At 42.7% G+C, this 19,624-nt stretch overlaps 1 protein-coding gene across 9 annotated transcripts in view; it reads right to left on the minus strand.

The window, feature by feature from the left end:
* The window catches only part of CDC14A (cell division cycle 14A), a 189,698-nt gene that overhangs the window by 161,646 nt on the left and 8,428 nt on the right, over positions 1 to 19,624 (minus strand). For 7 of the 9 annotated variants that reach the window (XM_070077983.1, XM_070077980.1, XM_070077981.1 and 4 more), the window contains exon 2: positions 19,276 to 19,366. In XM_070077983.1, the coding sequence (XP_069934084.1) occupies positions 19,276 to 19,366 (91 nt within the window). Of the gene's footprint in view, positions 1 to 17,221; positions 17,248 to 18,885; positions 19,140 to 19,275; positions 19,367 to 19,624 lie in introns of those variants that run through there. The other 2 variants (XM_051857441.2, XM_051857446.2) reach the window with 2 other exon arrangements.

Genomic DNA, 19,624 nt, shown 5'->3' on the forward strand with positions numbered 1-19,624 from the left:
ATCATGAATGAGGCATAGATAAAATGTTTAAAGACAATATTCTTCACAGGTCTTCAAAGAAGGAGGTACCTTTCTCTGAAGGGAGGAGAGAACTTCCACTTTGACTATGACCTTGTCTAAATAAGATAAGAGTCGGTGAACTCAAAAGGCTTCCATAGCCTTGGCAACTCATGACAAGAGCCTAGGGAGATTACTGATGCCATAAACAGGAGTGTCAATTTGTTAAGTCAACAACAGGAGTCACTGTGCACTTACTCCTCATGTAGGATCTCTGTCCTTAGTGTGCTGTACATTGAGATTTAATGCTATAACAATTACTCAAACAGTATTTTTCACTTTGTGTTTCTATGTGGGTGCAAACTGTTGAAATCTTTACTTAATGTATACTAAACTGATCTTCTGTATATATAGAAAATTGAAGATGAATCTTGATATGAATGGAAGGGGAGAGAGAGCGGGAAAGGGGAGGGTTGTGGGTGGGAGGGAAGTCATGGGGGGGGGGGTTAGAAGCCAATGTAATCCATAAGCTGTACTTTGGAAATCTATATTCATTAAATAAAAGTTTAAAAAAAAAGATTACCATAAAAAAAAGACAATATTCTTCAAGAACCTACATATTTCCCAACAGTAAGATTAAGGCCTAGTAATTTTTTATCTCTGTTTGTTCAAAGGAGTCATATTTCCAAAAAGTCAGTTTGGGACCTTGAACTGAAGAACAGAAAATTAGAAGAGGCTCTAGTCCCCAGTTTCCTTATCATCTCCAAAGTGGAAGGCCGCTGTAAGAGCAGATTGCTACCCACAAACAACACAGTGAAGAGGTTACACTTCTTTCTTGGCCACAGTCCAAAGTTAAGGATAAGGAAAAATAAAAACCAAGCCATCTCAACCCAAAGGACTTCCCACCCCACAACATCATGAAGCTCTATAGATCTGCCTTCATATACCACAGAGAGAGGGACAGGCTTCAAGTTACACACTAAGAAATTCAAACACTTTGCATAGCCAAGAGCAACCTAGAACTAGTCTTCAAAAGGCAGAAGTGTGACAAAGATAAAGCCAAGAAGCCATCTTAAGGTCATTTGATATACCACTTCCTTACAATGCTTCTGTTTACAAGAATATCTGTGTATTTATAATAATAGTTTGTATGTGCATATATAGTTTTCTAACCAGTCACATAAATTTCTGAAAATGTCAAAATCATGGAGAAAATGGCCATAATTGTTCACATGATACTGGGTCATTGCTAACTTTAATATAAATAAAATGGCCTGAATAGAGAAACACCATCCACTAAGATACTTATTCCCATGAATCATCTTCCCTGATGTGGGGAAAATAGACAGATTTACAATACAGACCACTAGACAGGTATTTGATATTTTATGAAAATAAAAAACATTTGAAATAAGTCGAACATACTAGAGTAGAAAAAACATATTTCAGCAACTTGGAACAAAGGCAGAAGAATGAAAGGAGTTCGACTCAGGGTAGAAGAGGAGAAAAAGAAGTTCAAGAGCTTGGGGACAGTGAGATGGAATGGCCGAGGTAAGTCCTTTAGAAATTCTGTAAAGAAATCAGAGGCTGAGTGGGCTCCTGAACTTGAGGTGACAAACACTGGACAGTGTCTTCTCCATTCTGAAAATTCCCAGGAAGAAGCCTGCAGAACCACAGCCCAGCAACACTTCCTTTGTCTTGAAAGAGAGCCGGAGTTATTCTGGTCTCATCGGGCAGGAAAAATCATGGATTTATCATTTTATTATTTCAGAAGACCCTCAGCTTCATCTACACATGAATAAATGAATGAACAAATCAATCTGTCTACCAATTTGTAAATCTCCTCCTATAGCAAGGTTGGCAGAATATGGGTCAATAATAGACAGAAACTCATGAATTATTAAGTGAAAATCATTCTATCTTCTACTCAATGGGTGTAAATAGCTAAAAATCAAATTTCCTCCCATTTTGACAGGAAGAAATTAAAAGAATTGGAGCATATGAGTCCTGCAAAGTGATTCATTTCCTTAAGGGGAGAAAAAAGAAATGGGAGCCCAAACTGAGTCACCTGGCACCCACAAGCACTGGTTCCATGGATGCTAAGGCACATAGATACTGGGCCAAGAAGCCTTTCTGTCATACCCAGCGTGTCTAGCTCTCCTTACAAGATTTATTAAGTTTATATTGTGCCATTACTTGGTCTTTGGTTTTTCCAGTAAGCTAATAAAATCGAAGTGAGCCCATTCTCAGAGAAATCATTGTTTGAAGCTCTGTTATGCCTTATTCTACATGTTCACAGTTTTCTGTGAAAATCTTCAACTTCTTAGCAAAAAGATAAGCTATACTCCAAGAATTAGTCAGTCATTCAACAAAATTTATAACTACCTCTTCTGAACAAGGTATTACATGTTAGAATATTAATCAAAGACAATACAAAAATATATAATGATATTCTTTACAGAGTTAGAAAAAAATCCTAAAATTCATATGGAATCACAAAACACCTGAATAGCCAAAGAGCAAACCTGAGCAACATAAACCAAGTTGCAGGCATCACAATACCTGTTTCAAAGCATACTGCAAATGCTATAGTAATTAAAATGGTTTGGTACTGGCATAAAAGCCAATACATAGATAAATGGCACAGAAAAGAGACGAGAAATTAATCCACATACATACAGCCAACTGAGTTTTGACAAAAGTGCTCAGACCATACAGTGGAGTAAGGATAATCTCTTCAATAAATGGTGCTGGCAAAGATGTATGTCTATATGTAGAAGAATGAAATTAGACTCATACCTCTTACTATATATAAAAATCAATTTGAAATGGATCAAAAACCTAAGCTTAAGACCTGAGACTACAAAGTTGCTGGAAGAAAATGTAGGAGAAACACACCAAGATATTGGCATAGGGGATGACTTCTTGGACAACACCCTCAAAGTAGAGACAAGGAAAGCAAAACTAAACAAATGGGACTATATCAAACTCAGAAGCTTTCACACAGCAAAGCAACTGATCAACAGAGTGAAAGCCATCACATCCAGCTGAATGGGAAAAATATTTGCCAACCACCTATCTGACAAAGGATTAGTATCCCAAATATATTAGCAACTTGAAAATCTCAACAAAAAAAAACAGCCGATCTAGTTGAGAAATGGGTAAAGGACTCCAATACACAATTCTCAAAAGAGGAAATACAAATGGCCAACAAATATACAATAAAATGCTCAACATCACTGCCATCAGGGAAATGCAAATTAAAATCACAATGAGATATCATCTCACCTCTGTGAGAATGGCTAATATCCAAAACACAGAGGGTAACAAATGGTGGTGAGGATGAGGACAAAGGGGAACACTTAAACACTGTTGGTGGGAATGTCAAAGCCGGCGCTGCGGCTCACTAGGCTAATCCTCCACCTAGCGGCGCCGGCACACCGGGTTCTAGTCCCGGTCGGGGCGCCGGATTCTGTCCCAGTTGCCCCTCTTCCAGGCCAGCCCTCTGCTGTGGCCAGGGAGTGCAGTGGAGGATGGCCCAAGTGCTTGGGCCCTGCACCCCATGGGAGACCAGGAAAAGCACCTGGCTCCTGGCTCCTGCCATCGGATCAGTGCGGTGCACCGGCCGCAGCCCGCCGACCGCGGCGGCCATTGGAGGGTGAACCAATGGCAAAGGAAGACCTTTCTCTCTGTCTCTCTCTCTCTCACTGTCCACTCTGCCTGTAAAAAAAAAAAAAAAAAAAAAAAAAAAAAAAAAAACACACACACAAAAAAAAAAACAAAAAAAAAAAACACACTGTTGGTGGGAATGTCAATTACTGCAGTCACTGTGGAAAACAGTGTGGAGATTTCTTTTAAAACTAGAAATAGACTTGCCGTATGATCCAGCAATCCCCCTACTGGGTATTTATCCAAAAGACTTGAACACAATGTATTAAAGAGTTATCTGCACCATCATGTTTCTAGAAGCACTATTCACCATAGCCAAAATTTGGAACCAACCAAGGTGTCCATCATCAGATGAATGGATAAAGAAAATCTGACACATATACACAATGGAATATCATTCACTATAAAAAAACGAATGAAATTCCACCATTTGCAGCAAAATGGACACAACTGAGCATATCATGTTGAGTGAAATAAGCCAAACCCAGAAAGACAAACATCTCATGTTTTGCCTTATATGAGGGAGCTAAATTTTTAAAAAAGAAAGAAATTTCTGTGTATATCAATATTGCTGCAAATATTGTTTTTTAAAACTTCGCTGCATAACTTTGTCAAACCAATGGTTAAGAATCCTATACTACTATAGTTTTTTGTGTTGGTTTTTTTTTTTTTTTTGGACAGGCCGAGTTAGTGAGAGAAAGAGACAGAGAGAAAGGTCTTCCTTCCATTGGTTCAACCCCCAAATGGCTGCTATGGCCAGCACGTTGCACTGATCCAAAGCCAGGAGCCAGGAGCTTCCTCCTGGTCCCCTATGCGGGTGCAGGGCCCAAGCACTTGAGCCATCCTCCATTGCCTTCCAGGGCCACAGCAGAGAGCTGGAATGGAAGAGGAGCAACCAGGACAGAATCCGGTGCCCCAACTGGGACTAGAACCAGGGTGCTGGCACCACAGGCGGATGATTAGCCAAGTAAGCTGCAGCGCCAAACAAGAATCCTATACTACTATAGTTTCAATGATCTGTGATTACTTTAAAATTTCCTTGCATGGGTAAAATGGTCATTTTTTCCATTCAATTATGGTTTATAGCCATTGTCTGTATTTCCACTGAACTACAGTCTTTCTGCTTTATACTTGTTAAACTTCTTACTTGGTGAAGTATTAAGCCTTTTTACTGTAATGTAATTTTAAAATATGTTATCTCAAAAATTAAAAAAAAAAAGAGAGATAGAAAAAAGTAGGAGGAAGACAGGGGGAGGGAGGCAGGAAGAAAGGGAATATCATTATGCTTCAGAATTATATCTACAAATCACATTGAAGCTGTTAAAAAGTAATTATAAATTAAAATTAAAATATATACAACTGCTTTAAATAAATTCTATAAGATTATAAGGCATGCCAACTCTTCCATTGTTTTACCAGCACAGCTGACATTTTTGGTCTATTGATTCACTCACCCAAATGTTTACTGAAAGGCTACTGATCCCAATCCATAGGGATCTCACCCCCTACTGAGAAGATAAGTAGAGATACTGTTACAGTGTGATTAGTGCTGAGATATCAGTATCCCACAAAGCACAGTAAGATTACACAAGTCATGGTTGTGTATGTATAGTTTGCAGAAGTTAAGCAGCACTGCCTCTATGTCACACACACCACCTAATATTTTCCCTATCGCTAGAATGAATATTACCAGCATTCCTCCAGTCAAATGAATAAGTTTCTATGTGTGGCTAAAATTTAAAATGATCATAATTCCAAAAGGTCTCACAGCGCAAGTCTTGAGTTTTGGCTGAAACACTCATGGCAGAACTACCCAAAGTCCACTGATGCCAGCTTCCCGGAGCAGAGCAGATGCACATCTCACAAGCTTTCCTTGCACACAGCAGCCTGATGTAGAGCTAAAGACCACTGGGAGCCTGAGGCTTCCTGTCCCAGCGTGGTCCCTCACTGTCCCTGGGCTGGTGTCTTGGCCTCGCTGAGTCCCCACATGCTCATCTCTCAAAGGAAGCCACCCAATCAGGTGGCTTCTAATCTTTTTCCAGCTGTGCTAATATATCCTATGTATATATCATGATACACTAGTGGGAAGAACTTTTGAAGCCACTTCATTCTAGAGTCGAGGAGTCTACAACTCTAGTTATCTACATTAGACAAAACCATCCAATAATTCAAATGTGTCTCCAGGGCGGCTCACCCTGTCCTCTCACTATGTACTCGCTGTGTACTCTGTCCTCTCACTGTGTTGGATTAAGGTACAGAAGGCATTTCCCTCAGAGCGGAAAGGGGAAGGACTCAGCCTTCTCCCTGACCTTTGCCACACTTTCTCTACACTTGCAGTGCCTAGAAAGCACCTCTGTGTATTAGGAAACCACAAGGGGGCCTTCAAAAAGTTCATGGAAAATGTAGATCATGAAAAATCTATGCATGGATTTCAAAGTTGCCTTTGTACTGAAATAAATTTATTTTTCAATTCCATGACCATTCTGAAGTACCCCCATATCATTTACTTATCTGCATAAAGCTGAACATTTGTTGATCCTAAAGGAAGGAAAAAATCCAATTACCAACTCTGTCCTTATGCTGTTTTAGGAAAGTCCCCGTGTCTAATTCCTGCCTCGGGCCCTTGGTACGCGCTCTCTGGCCTAGTTAACAGGAGAGTATAAGGACCCTTTCTCCCACTTAGTACCTTCTTAGCCCAGAGCAATTTGCAGGGTGCCTAAGGGTACAGCTGCTGTTTTTGGTAAAATAGGTAAGTGCTGCCCTTTTTCCATAAAGCCAAGCAACAGACCAGATGGTATGAAGGAAGCATCCAGCATCTGGGTCTGTAATTCTGTGAATTCCTTCTTTGGAGCAGGTCAATTAGAGAAAACCCCCTTCAAGACTCAGACTAACAAAACCAAAAGGCGACTTCTTCAAGAATGCCCTGTAAAGACAGAACTCACTCCCACAGGAACATTCTAAACCAGTGTAAACTCACCCCATTATTCAACAGCAGGCGCTGAAGAGGGCGAGGCCAACAGTATAACATGACTTTGGCAGAAAACCAAATGATGAGAGGTCTCTTGTACATAAAAACTAAGGCTCACCGGCGAGTGTATTTTTATGAATGGGGGGGGAGGGGCTGAGTACTCCCTCTTGTGACTTGTGATTTTCAGAACGAGTGCTACCTTACTCTGTAATCGTGATAACTTTGAAAACTGTGCATGACTGGAAATCTGCCAGCCACCGCCACCCCAATTCTGATTGTACCTCTCTTCCCAGCCTTGAGTCTGTTCTGTGCTTGTCTGGGGGGTAGGGCAGCTGGCTCTGACCTTCAGCAGGGCACACCCTCCGCTTCTCTTCCCCGTGACAAACCACTGCATTCCGCTGTTTCCATTTCAAAATAAAAGGAAACTTATATTCAAAAAAAATAAAATAAAATAAAAACTAAGGCTCACAACATTTCACAAGGCAGCTGAAGCCCAAAAGAAAAACAGCCACTCTAAAACCTGTGCTGGTGGAAATAGTTACTGTAAAATCTCCAATACCTTGAAGATTGCCTGCAAGGCACTGGGTGGTGTGGCCCCTACCTATCTCCCTTTAAGATCTCATTTTGAAACTTTTTAGCCATTTTATAGTTAACAATCTCTAGCCACAGGATTTATTTTAGTTCCTGCCTCAGGCCCTTGGCACATACTACCTCCTCTGACCTCATTAACATCCACTCATCCTTCAGTTCTCAGTCCCAGTCACACTTCCTCAAGGAATTCTTTACCTCACCCCATCTCCACCTCTCCAAACCCTGTTCTACACACACACACACACACACACACAAATAGGCTCTGCTATACATGCTTTCAAAGAACCGCAGGTCTTCCCTTTAGAGCACCCGCAGGTAATCTTTGGTCTAAAATGCTTAATTAACATCCTCACTACCGCCCACCAGACTACAAACTCCATGAGATCAGAGCTAGGTTTAAATTTGCTCACTATTGTATCTGAAGCACCCAGTACAAAGATGACTGAGTAAATAAATGGAAGATTGTGTGATCTGATTGATTCATTTGCAAAGATACTTCCCTCTTATCCTTCTAAACTCTATGCCGGGTTAAATATGGAGGGGAGACAACACATAATCACTTTTTATAAGCTTTGAGTACAAAGTAAAACGAGGCAGACAAAATGACCCAAGAAGGCAGGGCCAGGGAGGGGATGGATTCGGAGAGATCGTCCACCCCTCTGGGCACACAGCAAGGTTAGGCCCCTCCCCTCGGACTCCCCCTGCAGCTGCATCTTTGTGACTGGCATGCTCCGTGTGTGGCCTGCTCCAGAGGTAACCCCCAAAAGCTGCAAGGACTCACCCCAACTAGTCATCATTCCAGCAGCTTTCTTCATGGGAGCACCTTCAACTCTGTGAATTTATCCAAATGAAAGTCAGCCTAAGCCTTCCCTTTCGGGCTTTGCAGAGCTGCAGGCATCAGCTCTAGGGCAAGCACATCCCAACGTTTCAGTCCTGGGCAGGAGCAGAAGGCGCGGTTCTACAAGCCCACCAGACACAGCCTCCGAGCAGCAACCTTTCAGCCTGTGTCTTGATTTCACGCAAAATACACACACACACACACACACACACACACACACACGTTAACATTTCAGACTAATTCTACTGCTGGGAACCAGTCATTTAACTACCAGAACTCCCATAAACTCTGTATGAATTCCACAAGCCCTTAAAAGGAAGAAACATATATAGACCAAGAAGTCAGTTACACAAGGGTCCCCATGCCCAAGTATCACCAATCTGAAATCTCAGTGGGGACCATCAGTAAACCAAAAACAAAGTTGTATTGTTTCTTCTAAAGCCTGCCACACACCCATGCCCTGTAGCTATGTTTGTAAGACTCCCAGGGCTAGCATTGCACACAACAGGTAAAGCCACTGAATCCCGGCTACTCCACTTCCGATCCAGCTCCTTGCTAATGCACCTGGGAAAAGCAGTGGAGGATGGTCCAAGTGCTTGGGCCCCTTCCACCCATGTGAGAGACTTATAGGTAGCCCCTGGATCCTGGCTTGGGTCTGGCCCAGCCTTGGCCATTACGGCCATCTGGAGAGCAAACCAGTAGATGCAAAATCTGTCTTTTTCCGTCTCTCCATTTCTCACTGTAACTCTGACTTCCAAATAAATAAATCATAAAAAAAAAAGAAAAAGAAAAAGAAAGAAAAGCAGAAACAGAATCCCAGAGTCGATTTAGGCTTCTCTGGTAGCAAATGCTAATAAGATGTGATCTCTGCTTTCTATGCCCAGAGCTATCAGACTCATCAGCAGCTCATGGGGAGGAGTCGCTATCAGTGGCCAGTTGCCTGACAGCAATGTCAATGCTAACCCAACAAAGCAGCACCCACAAAGTACTCAACTCAGAGTATTAGCAATAAAAACAGAATAAATTCATACTATGAAAAAACACAGATGTTCAGCAAACTAGAGCCACTTGGCACATCAGCAGAGGGCACTTGGTTCATCAAGAGTCCCTAAAACTACCCACCAAATTACAGGAAAAGTGTTCAACCCCATATTCATAACAAGTCAATCTAGATATTACAGGAAAATGTAAATCATGATCAGCAACATTCTTTAAGAAAGCAGAAATATGGATTCATTTTAGAAAAGTTTCCATAAACATATTTTTTTAAGATTTATTTATTTATTGGGAAGTCTAAGAGAGAGAGAGAGACAGAGAGAGAGTTTCTATCTGCTGTTTCACTCCCTAGATGTCCACAATGACAGGGGCTGGGCCAGGCCGAAGCCAGGAGCCAAGAACTTCTTCCAGGTTTCCCACATGGGAAGCAGGGCCCAAGCACTTGGGCCTTCTTTCAGCGCTTTCCCGGGTGCATTAGCAGAAAGCTGGATGGGAAGTGGATCAGGACATAAACTGGCACTCACATGGGATGCCAGCATGGCAGGCAGAGACTTTACCCACTATGTATGCCACAATGCCAGCTCCTCCATGACATTTAAATGATCAAACAGCTTTGAAACTTCAAGATGTAATTTCCCAATTCTCTGTATAATTAGCATCACGGAAAGGCCACATGCCCAGACAAAATTGAATAAATACATGATTATTGTGTATTGATCAAGGAGGTCAAACATGAAATAAACAATGTTTTCTGGTCCTCAAAAGCAAATTAAATTGTATAACAAAAGAAATACAAATCAACAGAATGTATACATGTTTAAGACCAAACTATTGAGACCAGGGTTGTGGCATAGTAGGTCAAGCTGCTGCTTGAGACACTGGCATCCCATATGAGCACCAATTCAAGTCCCAGTTGCACCACTTCTGATCCAACTCCACGATAATTAGTCTGGGAAGGCAGCGGAGGATGGCCCAAGTGCTTGGGCCCCTTCACCTATCAATATGCTGAGACTCAGATGGAGTACCAGGCTCCTGGCCTCAGCCTGGCTGGCCCAGCCCTGGCTATTGTGGCGTGAAGCAGTGAACGGAATCTCAATCTCTCTCTCTCTCTCTCTCTCTCTGTAACTGTGCCTTTCAAATAAATAAATAAATCTTTTCTAAAAAAAAAATAACAAAGGAATAAAGGAAACAATTTTCAAAAACCATATTTCACAGAGACTATTTCTTAAAAAGGAATTCTTTGTCAACCACAAATAATCATCTCATTTACCAGATGTTTCCAAGTGGTCAAGGACTAGGAATATTACATACTTTCAATAAACAGAACAATATTTTAGAAGGCTCTTATTCAACATGTAATTTCCTGGTGGTTCTGGAAGGATTCAGTTGATGAACAAAACCAACATATTTTTGAAGTAAATTTGAACTAAAACTTCAGAAAAAAAATTTAAGAAACAATGAATCCCACAATGAAATGTAGACAGCCCAACTCAAAGCACAAAGCCAGAAAGGAATCTGAGATCAGTTGCTCCACCTACCTCCCCAGACTTTAAACAAGTAAATATCTAAATATTGAGGACAGGCATTGTCTATTTTCTACTTAAAGACCACAAAAGACAAAGACTCCATTATAACAACTCCCCCTTTCTACTTCCTATCTCCCATCCCCAAAACCAAACAAACAGAACAAAATGGCAGCTCCGCCCTCTGATTTACATACTTCACCCACTTACAGGTATCACTTTCTCCTGGGGACCCAAGCCAGAAACTGAAATCTCTTTCAACCCCTCATCCCAACTCTCATTCAATCAGTCCCACAGCCAGGCAATCCATACTCTAGCCTTTCCAAACCTGGCCTTCCTGCTCCAAATCCATTCCTGTCATTGCCCAGCCTAAATCAGAGCCATGCATCATCACGCAGAACTGACAGATGTCCACATGGCTTTCCACAATCCAGTACCCAACCAAGGGTCCATTCTCATCTGTGACTATGCCCCATCCAGTATTAAGCTCCACCTCGCAGTCTTCCTTTTCCCAAACATCTCGTGTGGTTTTTCCTGTGACTCTGCCTGAAATTGCTTCCTTCCTTTCTATTCTTCCTTCCTCACTCATTCATTCATTCATTCACTCATTCATTCAACTTAAATTTCTAGGACCCCAGCTCTGTGCCAGGCACTGCACTAGGTATAACAATGAATGGTGAGCAATAACAGGTCCTCAAAGAGATCCTAAAAGTATTCTGGGCTCTTATACACCCTCGCAAAGCTGGTTCCAACATCACTCTCGGAGTGGTCACCCGGGCAGTAATGAGCTCTTCCTTTCTGGGACACTCAACACATGCATGTGCAACTTTGATCTTATATTGCCCTGCACGGTATTTATTTCCTCATCCTTCTTTATAGACACACAGGTACTTCAAAAAGTTATTGCAAAATGCACATTACCTGCTAATTCCATTCTCCACATACTTGTTGAAGTGTCTTCATATGTGTCGATTTCCAAAGCACAGGGCTCTGTGTCATAACCTACCCCACCTAAGTTATGCTAGTTTCGTGTACAGCAGATTTCAACCATTTACAGGTTTCAAGTTATGCTTTTCACTTCCCATAAAAATGTAGCAAGTCATTTTTTTAAGCACAAAGGCGTATTGAGCTGTGACTAAGTAAAAATCATTTACTTTTGGCTTGGAAAAGTGATTATGAACTTACAAATGAGAACATCTGATGTCTTAGGAATCTACTTCAAACAAAATAATGAAGCCGCCCTGAGGTGACCTGGCACAGAAAGAACTTGGACGGCAAACAGCTCCTCAATGGACTCTCCTGCAGCCTCTCAGACCTCCCCCTCGCTCTCTGGGTGCCAGGGTAGGGCCGGCCCTGTGAAGAACACTCTCCTAGCACCTCAGCTAAATTCTTCATTCTCACCAGGCTTATCTCAAACAAATGCAAAAGACTGAACAACAATTTACCAGGGAGGATTACAGACTGTAGACTGTGAATACCTTGAGGTCAAAACAGCAAATACTTAAATAAATTAATATCTAGAAAGTCAAATTTGACTCAAGTGGGTTACCTCATTAAGAACTGGCTATGAATATATACATACAAGACTACTTCCTATAATGTATACTGCATAATAACATTAGTTGTACACATAAGTACATACATGCAAACAAATACCTACACTCAAAACAGAGGGGGATCTGTTGCTGGGCCATTCAAATAAATAAATAGATAAATGTTTACAAAGAGAGAGAGAAACAACAGTGAACAATGTTGGGTTACTTTTGAAGGCTAGGGTAGAAGGAGAAGAAAGTATAACTCTATCATCTTTTAAAAGCTAAATAGGGGGGCCTGCACTGTGGCGCAGCGGGTTAAAGCCCTGGCCTGAAGCGCCGGCATCTCATATGGACGCCAGTTCAAGACTTGGCTGCTCCACTTCCGATCCAGCTCTCTGCTATGGCCTGGGAAAGCAGTGGAAGATGGCCCAGGTGCTTGGGTCCCTGCACCTGCGTGGGAGACCTGGAAGAAGCTCCTAGCTCCTGGCTTTGGATCAGCACAGCTCCGGACATTGCGGCCATCCAATGGAAGTCCTCTTTCTCTCTCTCTGCCTCTCCTCTCTCTGTGTAACTCTTTCAAATAAATAAATAAATCTTTTTTAAAAAAAAAAAGCTAAATAGGGGTGGCATTTTTTAATTAAGACACTGCTTGGGACACTGGCATCCTTTATCTAGTGCCTGGGTTTGAGGCCCCACTTTGCTCCTGATCCCAGCTTCCTGCTAATTCCTTCCCTTATGAGGCAGAGGTGATAACTCAGGTAGTTGGGCCCCTGCTACCTATGTTAAAGACTCAATTGAGCCAGCGCTGTGGCTCACTAGGCTAATCCTCCACCTTGCAGCACCAGCACACCGGGTCAGGGCACCGGATTCTTTCCTGGTTGCCCCTCTTCCAGGCCAGCTCTCTGCTGTGGCCCGGGAGTGCAGTGGAGGATGGCCCAAGTGCTTGGGCCCTGCACCCCATGGGAGGCCAGGATAAGTACCTGGCTCCTGCCATCAGATCAGCGCAGTGCGCCGGCCACAGCGCGCTGGCCACGGCGGCCATTGGAGGGTGAACCAACAGCAAAGGAAGACCTTTCTCTCTGTCTCTCTCTTTCACTCTCCACTCTGCCTGTCCAAAAAAAAAAAAAAAAAAAAAAAAAAGATTCAATTGAATGGTTTTGGCCTGCCTAGCCCGTCACTGAGAGCAGTTAGGGAACCAGCAGACAGAAGATCGATCTCTTTCTCTTTCTCTCTCTCTCCCTCTTTGCAATAAATTAAATAAATAAAAACTAAAAACTCAATAACTTTCGAAGTTTTTCAGAGACTTCTGTGTAGAACTCATTATATATTAAGCTACACCAGCGAGACAGGAAATACATTTCACCAGACAGCCTACAACAGCACTTTTCACAGACTTATAAAAATTGGGCTGTTTTTACTGTCACATGTCCTACAACTATACAAAAATAATTCAACTTCTTTCTTTTTGGCAGTGCATTGAAAGGAGAAAATGCAAAATTATATCCACAAAAGAGGAACTGCCAACAGAAGTTTTAATTACCATCAGGCATTCCCAAATACAAGCCAGACATGGTATAGGCATACGCTGCGTATGGCATATTTCTCGGGAAAACCATCACCCTCATTAGAGGGGACAGGCCTGGCAGGGAGGAGCAGGGCTGTCCCACACCCTCCCCACTAGCCTCAGACTCAGGACATTGGAACAGATGGAGGCCTAGGAGCATGGAGTGACTCCAGGGCAGGTTGCCTGGGACTCGAATCCCCACTCTGTCCTCTTCTAGCTCCGTGACCTCCAGCAATGAACTCACCCTCTCTGGGCCGTTTCCTCTCACTTTTAAGTGGTGATGAAAACCTAACGCAGCACCTAACTCCCAGGATTGTTCTACGGATTCAGAGACAACGAGAGAGACTCTCAGAACACTGCCTGGCACAAGATGACACAAGTTAGCCGCAGCTGCTAATGTCGTTGGGGCTTTATTTTCATTTCTACAGTGAAATCTGTCTAGGAATTCCACCAGACTTTTCTGTCTGTATCACAGCAATTCATGATGAGAGCTTAGACTCCAAGGCTCACAGGTGGGTATCTGCTTAAGTGGCATCCAACTTCCCACTAAGCTATCTTCACTGCTACATATTAAACTTGAAATAGAAATTGAAAATCCAGGAGGATTTCTTCTCACATAAATCTAATCTAAATACTCCTTCCTGCAAAGATTTCTAGGTAAGCAGTTCTGTACTTCACACAAAAATATCCTACAATTACATTTTGGCTGATCCACAGACAAAAGAAATCATTCTTCTATAAATTATTTATCCAAGAATTCCTAGATGCATTAATATCAGGCCACGTTAATAAAATTCAAAAAAAGTTCAATGTTTTAAATTATTTAAGTCTTCCACTTAGCTAATTAGTCCTCATTAGAGGTTGTTCATTGTTAACATGCTAACACATTGGGTGGAATTCTTCGAATCACTTTAGGAACTGCTTAAAATTCGGCCCTCAGAGTAGCTCCACGAGGAGCTTGCTGGCATTTTCAATACTTTCTCTTTGCAAATCCAAAGAGAGAAGAAATGAAAATGGACAAGGCTGAAAACAAAGACACCACATATAGATCCTTCACAACAAACTGGCTTTCTGTACAATTAACAACCAATCCTACCCCCATGGCCACCTTAACAAGAGGGACACAAGGATTACAATAATTACCATATTTGATTTTACTAACTTGTAAGCCAAGTTATTAAAGGTAAGCTTCTATTCGGATTACAGGGCCCAATTCCAACACCAAAAGAATCAGTCTTTCTGAAGAGTTATGCGTTATTTGTAGTGTAATCAAACACACATAAATCTTATTTGAAAGGCTGCCTTTTAGGGGGCTATTTTTGTACCACAAGTGTGCAAGCCTATACCCTGATTTTAATCCTGTGGAATCGAAACCTAAGGGTAAAGTATGATTTCTTATCATCCACATTTTATTCCAACTGCTCAGGTCTTTTCTAGTATTGAGACAAGGTCAATTTAAAAATCAAGCAGAGGGGTGGAGCATTTGGTGGTGCAGTTAAGACACCCACACCCCAGATTGGAGTGCCTGGGTTTGAGTCCTGGATCTGCTCCCAATTCCAGCTTCCTGTTAATGTGCACCTGGGGAGGTAGCCAGTGATGAGTCAAGTAGTTGGATTCTTTGCCACTCATGGGAGTGGGAGACCTGGATTGAGTTCCGTGCTCCTAGCTTTAGCCTAGCCCAGCCCCAGCTATTGCATGCACTGGGGGAGTAAACCAACAGATGGAAGAGATCACTCTCTCTCTCACTCCCTCTCTCTCTTTTCTCCCACTCATTCACTTTTCAAATAAATACTTTTTTAAGAAAATAAAAATAAAGCAGAAAATTTAACTGTCACTCCAATCGCCTGACATCATGGGAACACTTGGTGAGATTTCCTCCACAGCTTCTCAGAAAGTTGCTATTTCAATCACAAAGTGCTGCCATCCTCTGATGATGAAATAAACATCTTCCCAAAATACAGCTTTGTCCAGAGGATCCTCAGCCTCATACTGAGCCTAGGCCCTGATTCAGAAAGTTTCCCAGGTGACTGTTTGCACAGAAAGGTAGCATTTTATTGAAACATTCATCAGATTCCTGAGTGACCAGGCTGTAGAGGCCCTCTATAATACACGCCTGTATGGAAGCCCTCTATAATACACGCCTGATGTTAGAGACATACACATGTAAGTGTGACAGTCAGGATCCCACTGCCCCCAGGACATCCTGACAGAGCCCAGATTGCTACACATCCTCCTAGAAGCTTTGCAGTCTCTCTCATTGGACACTTCCAAGAAGTTGAGCTGAAGAGATGGATTCTACTGCTTCTGTCCACATTCCCTTTCTCCTGTCTCCTTCATGCTTTCCCACTTTTTGGGGCTACTTGTCTCTCCTTTCTCCCAATTCTCCCCTCATCCTGGTCCTGCCTGCAAAATAACAGACCTTCGTATCACCTCTTCTCAAAAATCAAGTTACCCACACAGCTTTAGCACACCTTTGGGGAAACTCCCAAATTTGACAACTCAACATTTAGGTAATATCCATCCGTGATGTGAATATTCTTTAAACATCTTTAATTCAACCTGGTCCACATGGAGCATCGGATCTTCCCGTGGAAACCAGCTCTTCCACACCACTTCCTTGTGACAGCCAAGGATCCCATAGGCTGACAGCAACCCAGGCTGTCTTAAGGACTTGTGGGAGCCCTCTTTCTCTGCAGTTCTCTACACCCCACACTCCTGGTTTGCTGCCAAGTCACATGACTTCAGATGCCCCCTTTCCATCATCACTCCCACCACTCTAATACAGGCACTTGTTTCTCCATGGACATCTCAGAGAGGGCTGGCCCCACCTCTTTCATCCATCTTAAGTGGTGCTATCATCTGAATTTTTTGAGAGGATCTGCGTCCTTTGGAACTAGATACTTGGTTTCACCTTCCATTCTGCTACCTGTTATTTCTGTGACTTTAGGCAAGTGACCTACCCTCTCTGTGCCTCATCATCATCGTGCAGTAAAGATAGTAATGGTGCCAACTTCATAGAACTGATGCAAGAAACAAAATGATGAATAGTTGCAGAGCACCTAGCATAGCACCTGGCATGCATCTAAATGTTCAGCTCATGGTTGTCATTATTTACAATTAGCACAAATCTGGTCATACCATACCTGCTCCCATATCCTCAACAGAGTCCCGCGGCATGCCAAGGAATCTGTGGGTTCCTCACCCTGACATTCAATCTGTGTCCAACCAAGCTCTCAGCCTCGGAGTCCACACCTCACATGTGTGACCTGTGCACACCAAGCAAACTGGAGGACCCACTGTTGCCTGAACGCATGTCTGAGCCTCCCTTCTCACCCTTGCTGGCCATTTTTAGAGAATCCATCATCCCACATCTCTACTACTGGACCCCACCCATCCTTCATGTGTTCTCAACTTCTCCACAAAACTTTTCTGAACATGCCTCAAGCTGTGCCCCAGCCTCCTGTGAATTCCTCCAAGCACAGGGGCTATACTGAAGCAGTTAAATTTCCTGCACCTTTTTTGCAGTCCTGTTATCCTCACCTTAGGCTTGGAGCTCCTTAAACGTCATCATCATGTCATTCTCTGTGTCACTCGTACTGTGTAATTTGGGGTAACAAAAAGGATGGAGCTGTGGGTGACAGAGACCGCAGGCACCACTGTGTCACAGCAGGACAGATGCAAACTAGAGCAGGACACACTCGGCCCAGGTTGGAGTCCTCACCATCATTTCAAATGACATCCAAACTCACCAGATAAACTGAACGGCCTCTCCAGCAAGTCTTTCCTGACAAGACCCCAGAAACACAGTAGAATAAATGTGAAAGAAACATGATTTGTAGTCCCATCCTATAAAAACCACCATGAATAGCACATACAAAATCGGGCTAGTATATCAATATTAGAATTAAAAAGCCACTGTGAGCTGTGAGCTCTATTTAGTTGGCCAAATGTGATTTTATGCTGGATCTACCAGCAACAGTCTCATGAGGAGCCACTCAGACCTCAATGACTGGAGCTTGTTTGATGACATACTAACAATCTCTAGCACATTAGTCCCTGCAGAATTGAACATAATGATGCAGAGGCACAGTCCCCATCATCCGACTCACAAGAGGTCCCCAAACCCTACATTCACAGAAGGAAAGCCACAACAATGCACATTCTCAACAAAGGGTGGACACTCAATAAACACTGCTGGCAGTGACATCACCCAGGTACCAAGGGTCAGGGAGCAGGCTGAGCAGAGCTCCATTCTGCCTAGGAGCAGAGCTGTAATCTGACACCAGGGACTCAGATCTCTGCCTCAGCAACTCCGGGCACTCACCGCAGCAGCAAAGGGCTCTTTCATTCCAGCTCTCACGACAGCTATTCAAGGAGAGTCCTCCTCCCAGCACCACTAAGAGAAACGTCCCAAGACCTCCATCTCAAGAACCCCTGTGATGCAGGGACAATTAAACGCCGCTTCCTCTGAGAAAAGGCCCATGACACTTACTCTTCAAAGGCCTGCTGTAAGCCCCAGATCCTTAGGCAGCACAGCCAAATGTCCTTTATAGCTGGACAAGTGCTAGGAAGCTACATGGCTCATGCAACTGTACCTTTTGTTACGACAGCAATGACAGTAAACTAATATTTATATTAGAAGACAGTAGACTCCTCTGAAATACCAGCTCTTTTAATAAAAAGAACATACCCAAATCAATTCAGCCTTCTTATTCCTTATCATCTGCTGCTTTAATGAATGGAGATTCACAAAGTATCTTCAAAAAATTCATGGAAAATGTGTATTATGCAAAAACCATGCACAGATTTCATTTTTTGATAACAAAATCAGCCCTTTTACATCCATTTCCCATGAACTTTCCTATCATCTTTTTCCTGTGGATCAGTGCTGTTTCACAGAAAACAGTGCCCTTTTCCTATTTTCCACTCTCAATCCTAATCCCACACATGCAAAGTAAACAAAGAAAGTAAATCAGCACTCCTGTACTCCATCCTCAAAGGCAAAGAAAAGAAGAGCCTGAAGTTTGGGGCACCTGAATAACACAACTCAATCAATACTTTGTCACACAGGCAAAGTCTTCCTCATGGATACAACTCGGATACAGCTCCCTGCAGCTCATGTGTCCCACTTTCTGCAAAGGAGCTGCACAAATAAAAACAGGCTAAGGTACAAAAGACGCCTTGTGAACTGTAATCTTACGTACCTGTAGTGCACACACTGTCCTGCATCCTGTGGTTGTCCCATAAATACTTGGTGACTGATTCACCGGCCAATTACAGTCTGGCAATGACAGAGATGGATCTGCTTGGTCTCACTTTAGGAAGCACTGGTCATGTATAGTTGCTGTTTGTTGGGGTGGTAAGAAGAACTGATACAGACAGAAGTCTAGAAGGGCTGAGGTGTTGACAGGTTCAAATTATGTGAATTTGCTCTGCACCTCTTCCCAAAGACCTGAGCCTTTGAAAGAAATATCTAGTATTGTTACTTGCACCACGGGAGAAAATTGAATAAAACTTCCATAAAGGTGCATAGTGTATCCTCACCAAAGAGCCAACAACCTAAATGAGAGAGAAAAAAAAAAATAGAAACTTACTTTTCATAGACCAGCTCCTCATCGATGGAGAAATAGTGGGTATTTACTGTGCTTTTTGGTCTATTCCTTAAAGTAGCAAAATATAACCGATCTGAAAGACAAGTATAAGAGACAGGAGAAAACATATGAGAAGTGGGGAAGCAGAGGTGAAGGCTGATGATAAACAGAAGGCTCAAAATAACATCTGCTACCCATAATTTAAAGAACCCTATTAACACGTGAAATTCTTGCAGAAACCCGCTCTCTCTCGGAAAGCAGAGCCCCCAGAGCACAACAGTGAGAGAGACAGGAGGGGGGCCGGACCCAGGGACTCAGCCCGTGGCCGCGCGCCCGCCAGAGGACACCAATG

The sequence above is a fragment of the Oryctolagus cuniculus genome, chromosome 7 (assembly GCF_964237555.1).
Source record: "Oryctolagus cuniculus chromosome 7, mOryCun1.1, whole genome shotgun sequence".
NCBI classification, from domain to species: Eukaryota; Metazoa; Chordata; class Mammalia; order Lagomorpha; family Leporidae; genus Oryctolagus; species Oryctolagus cuniculus.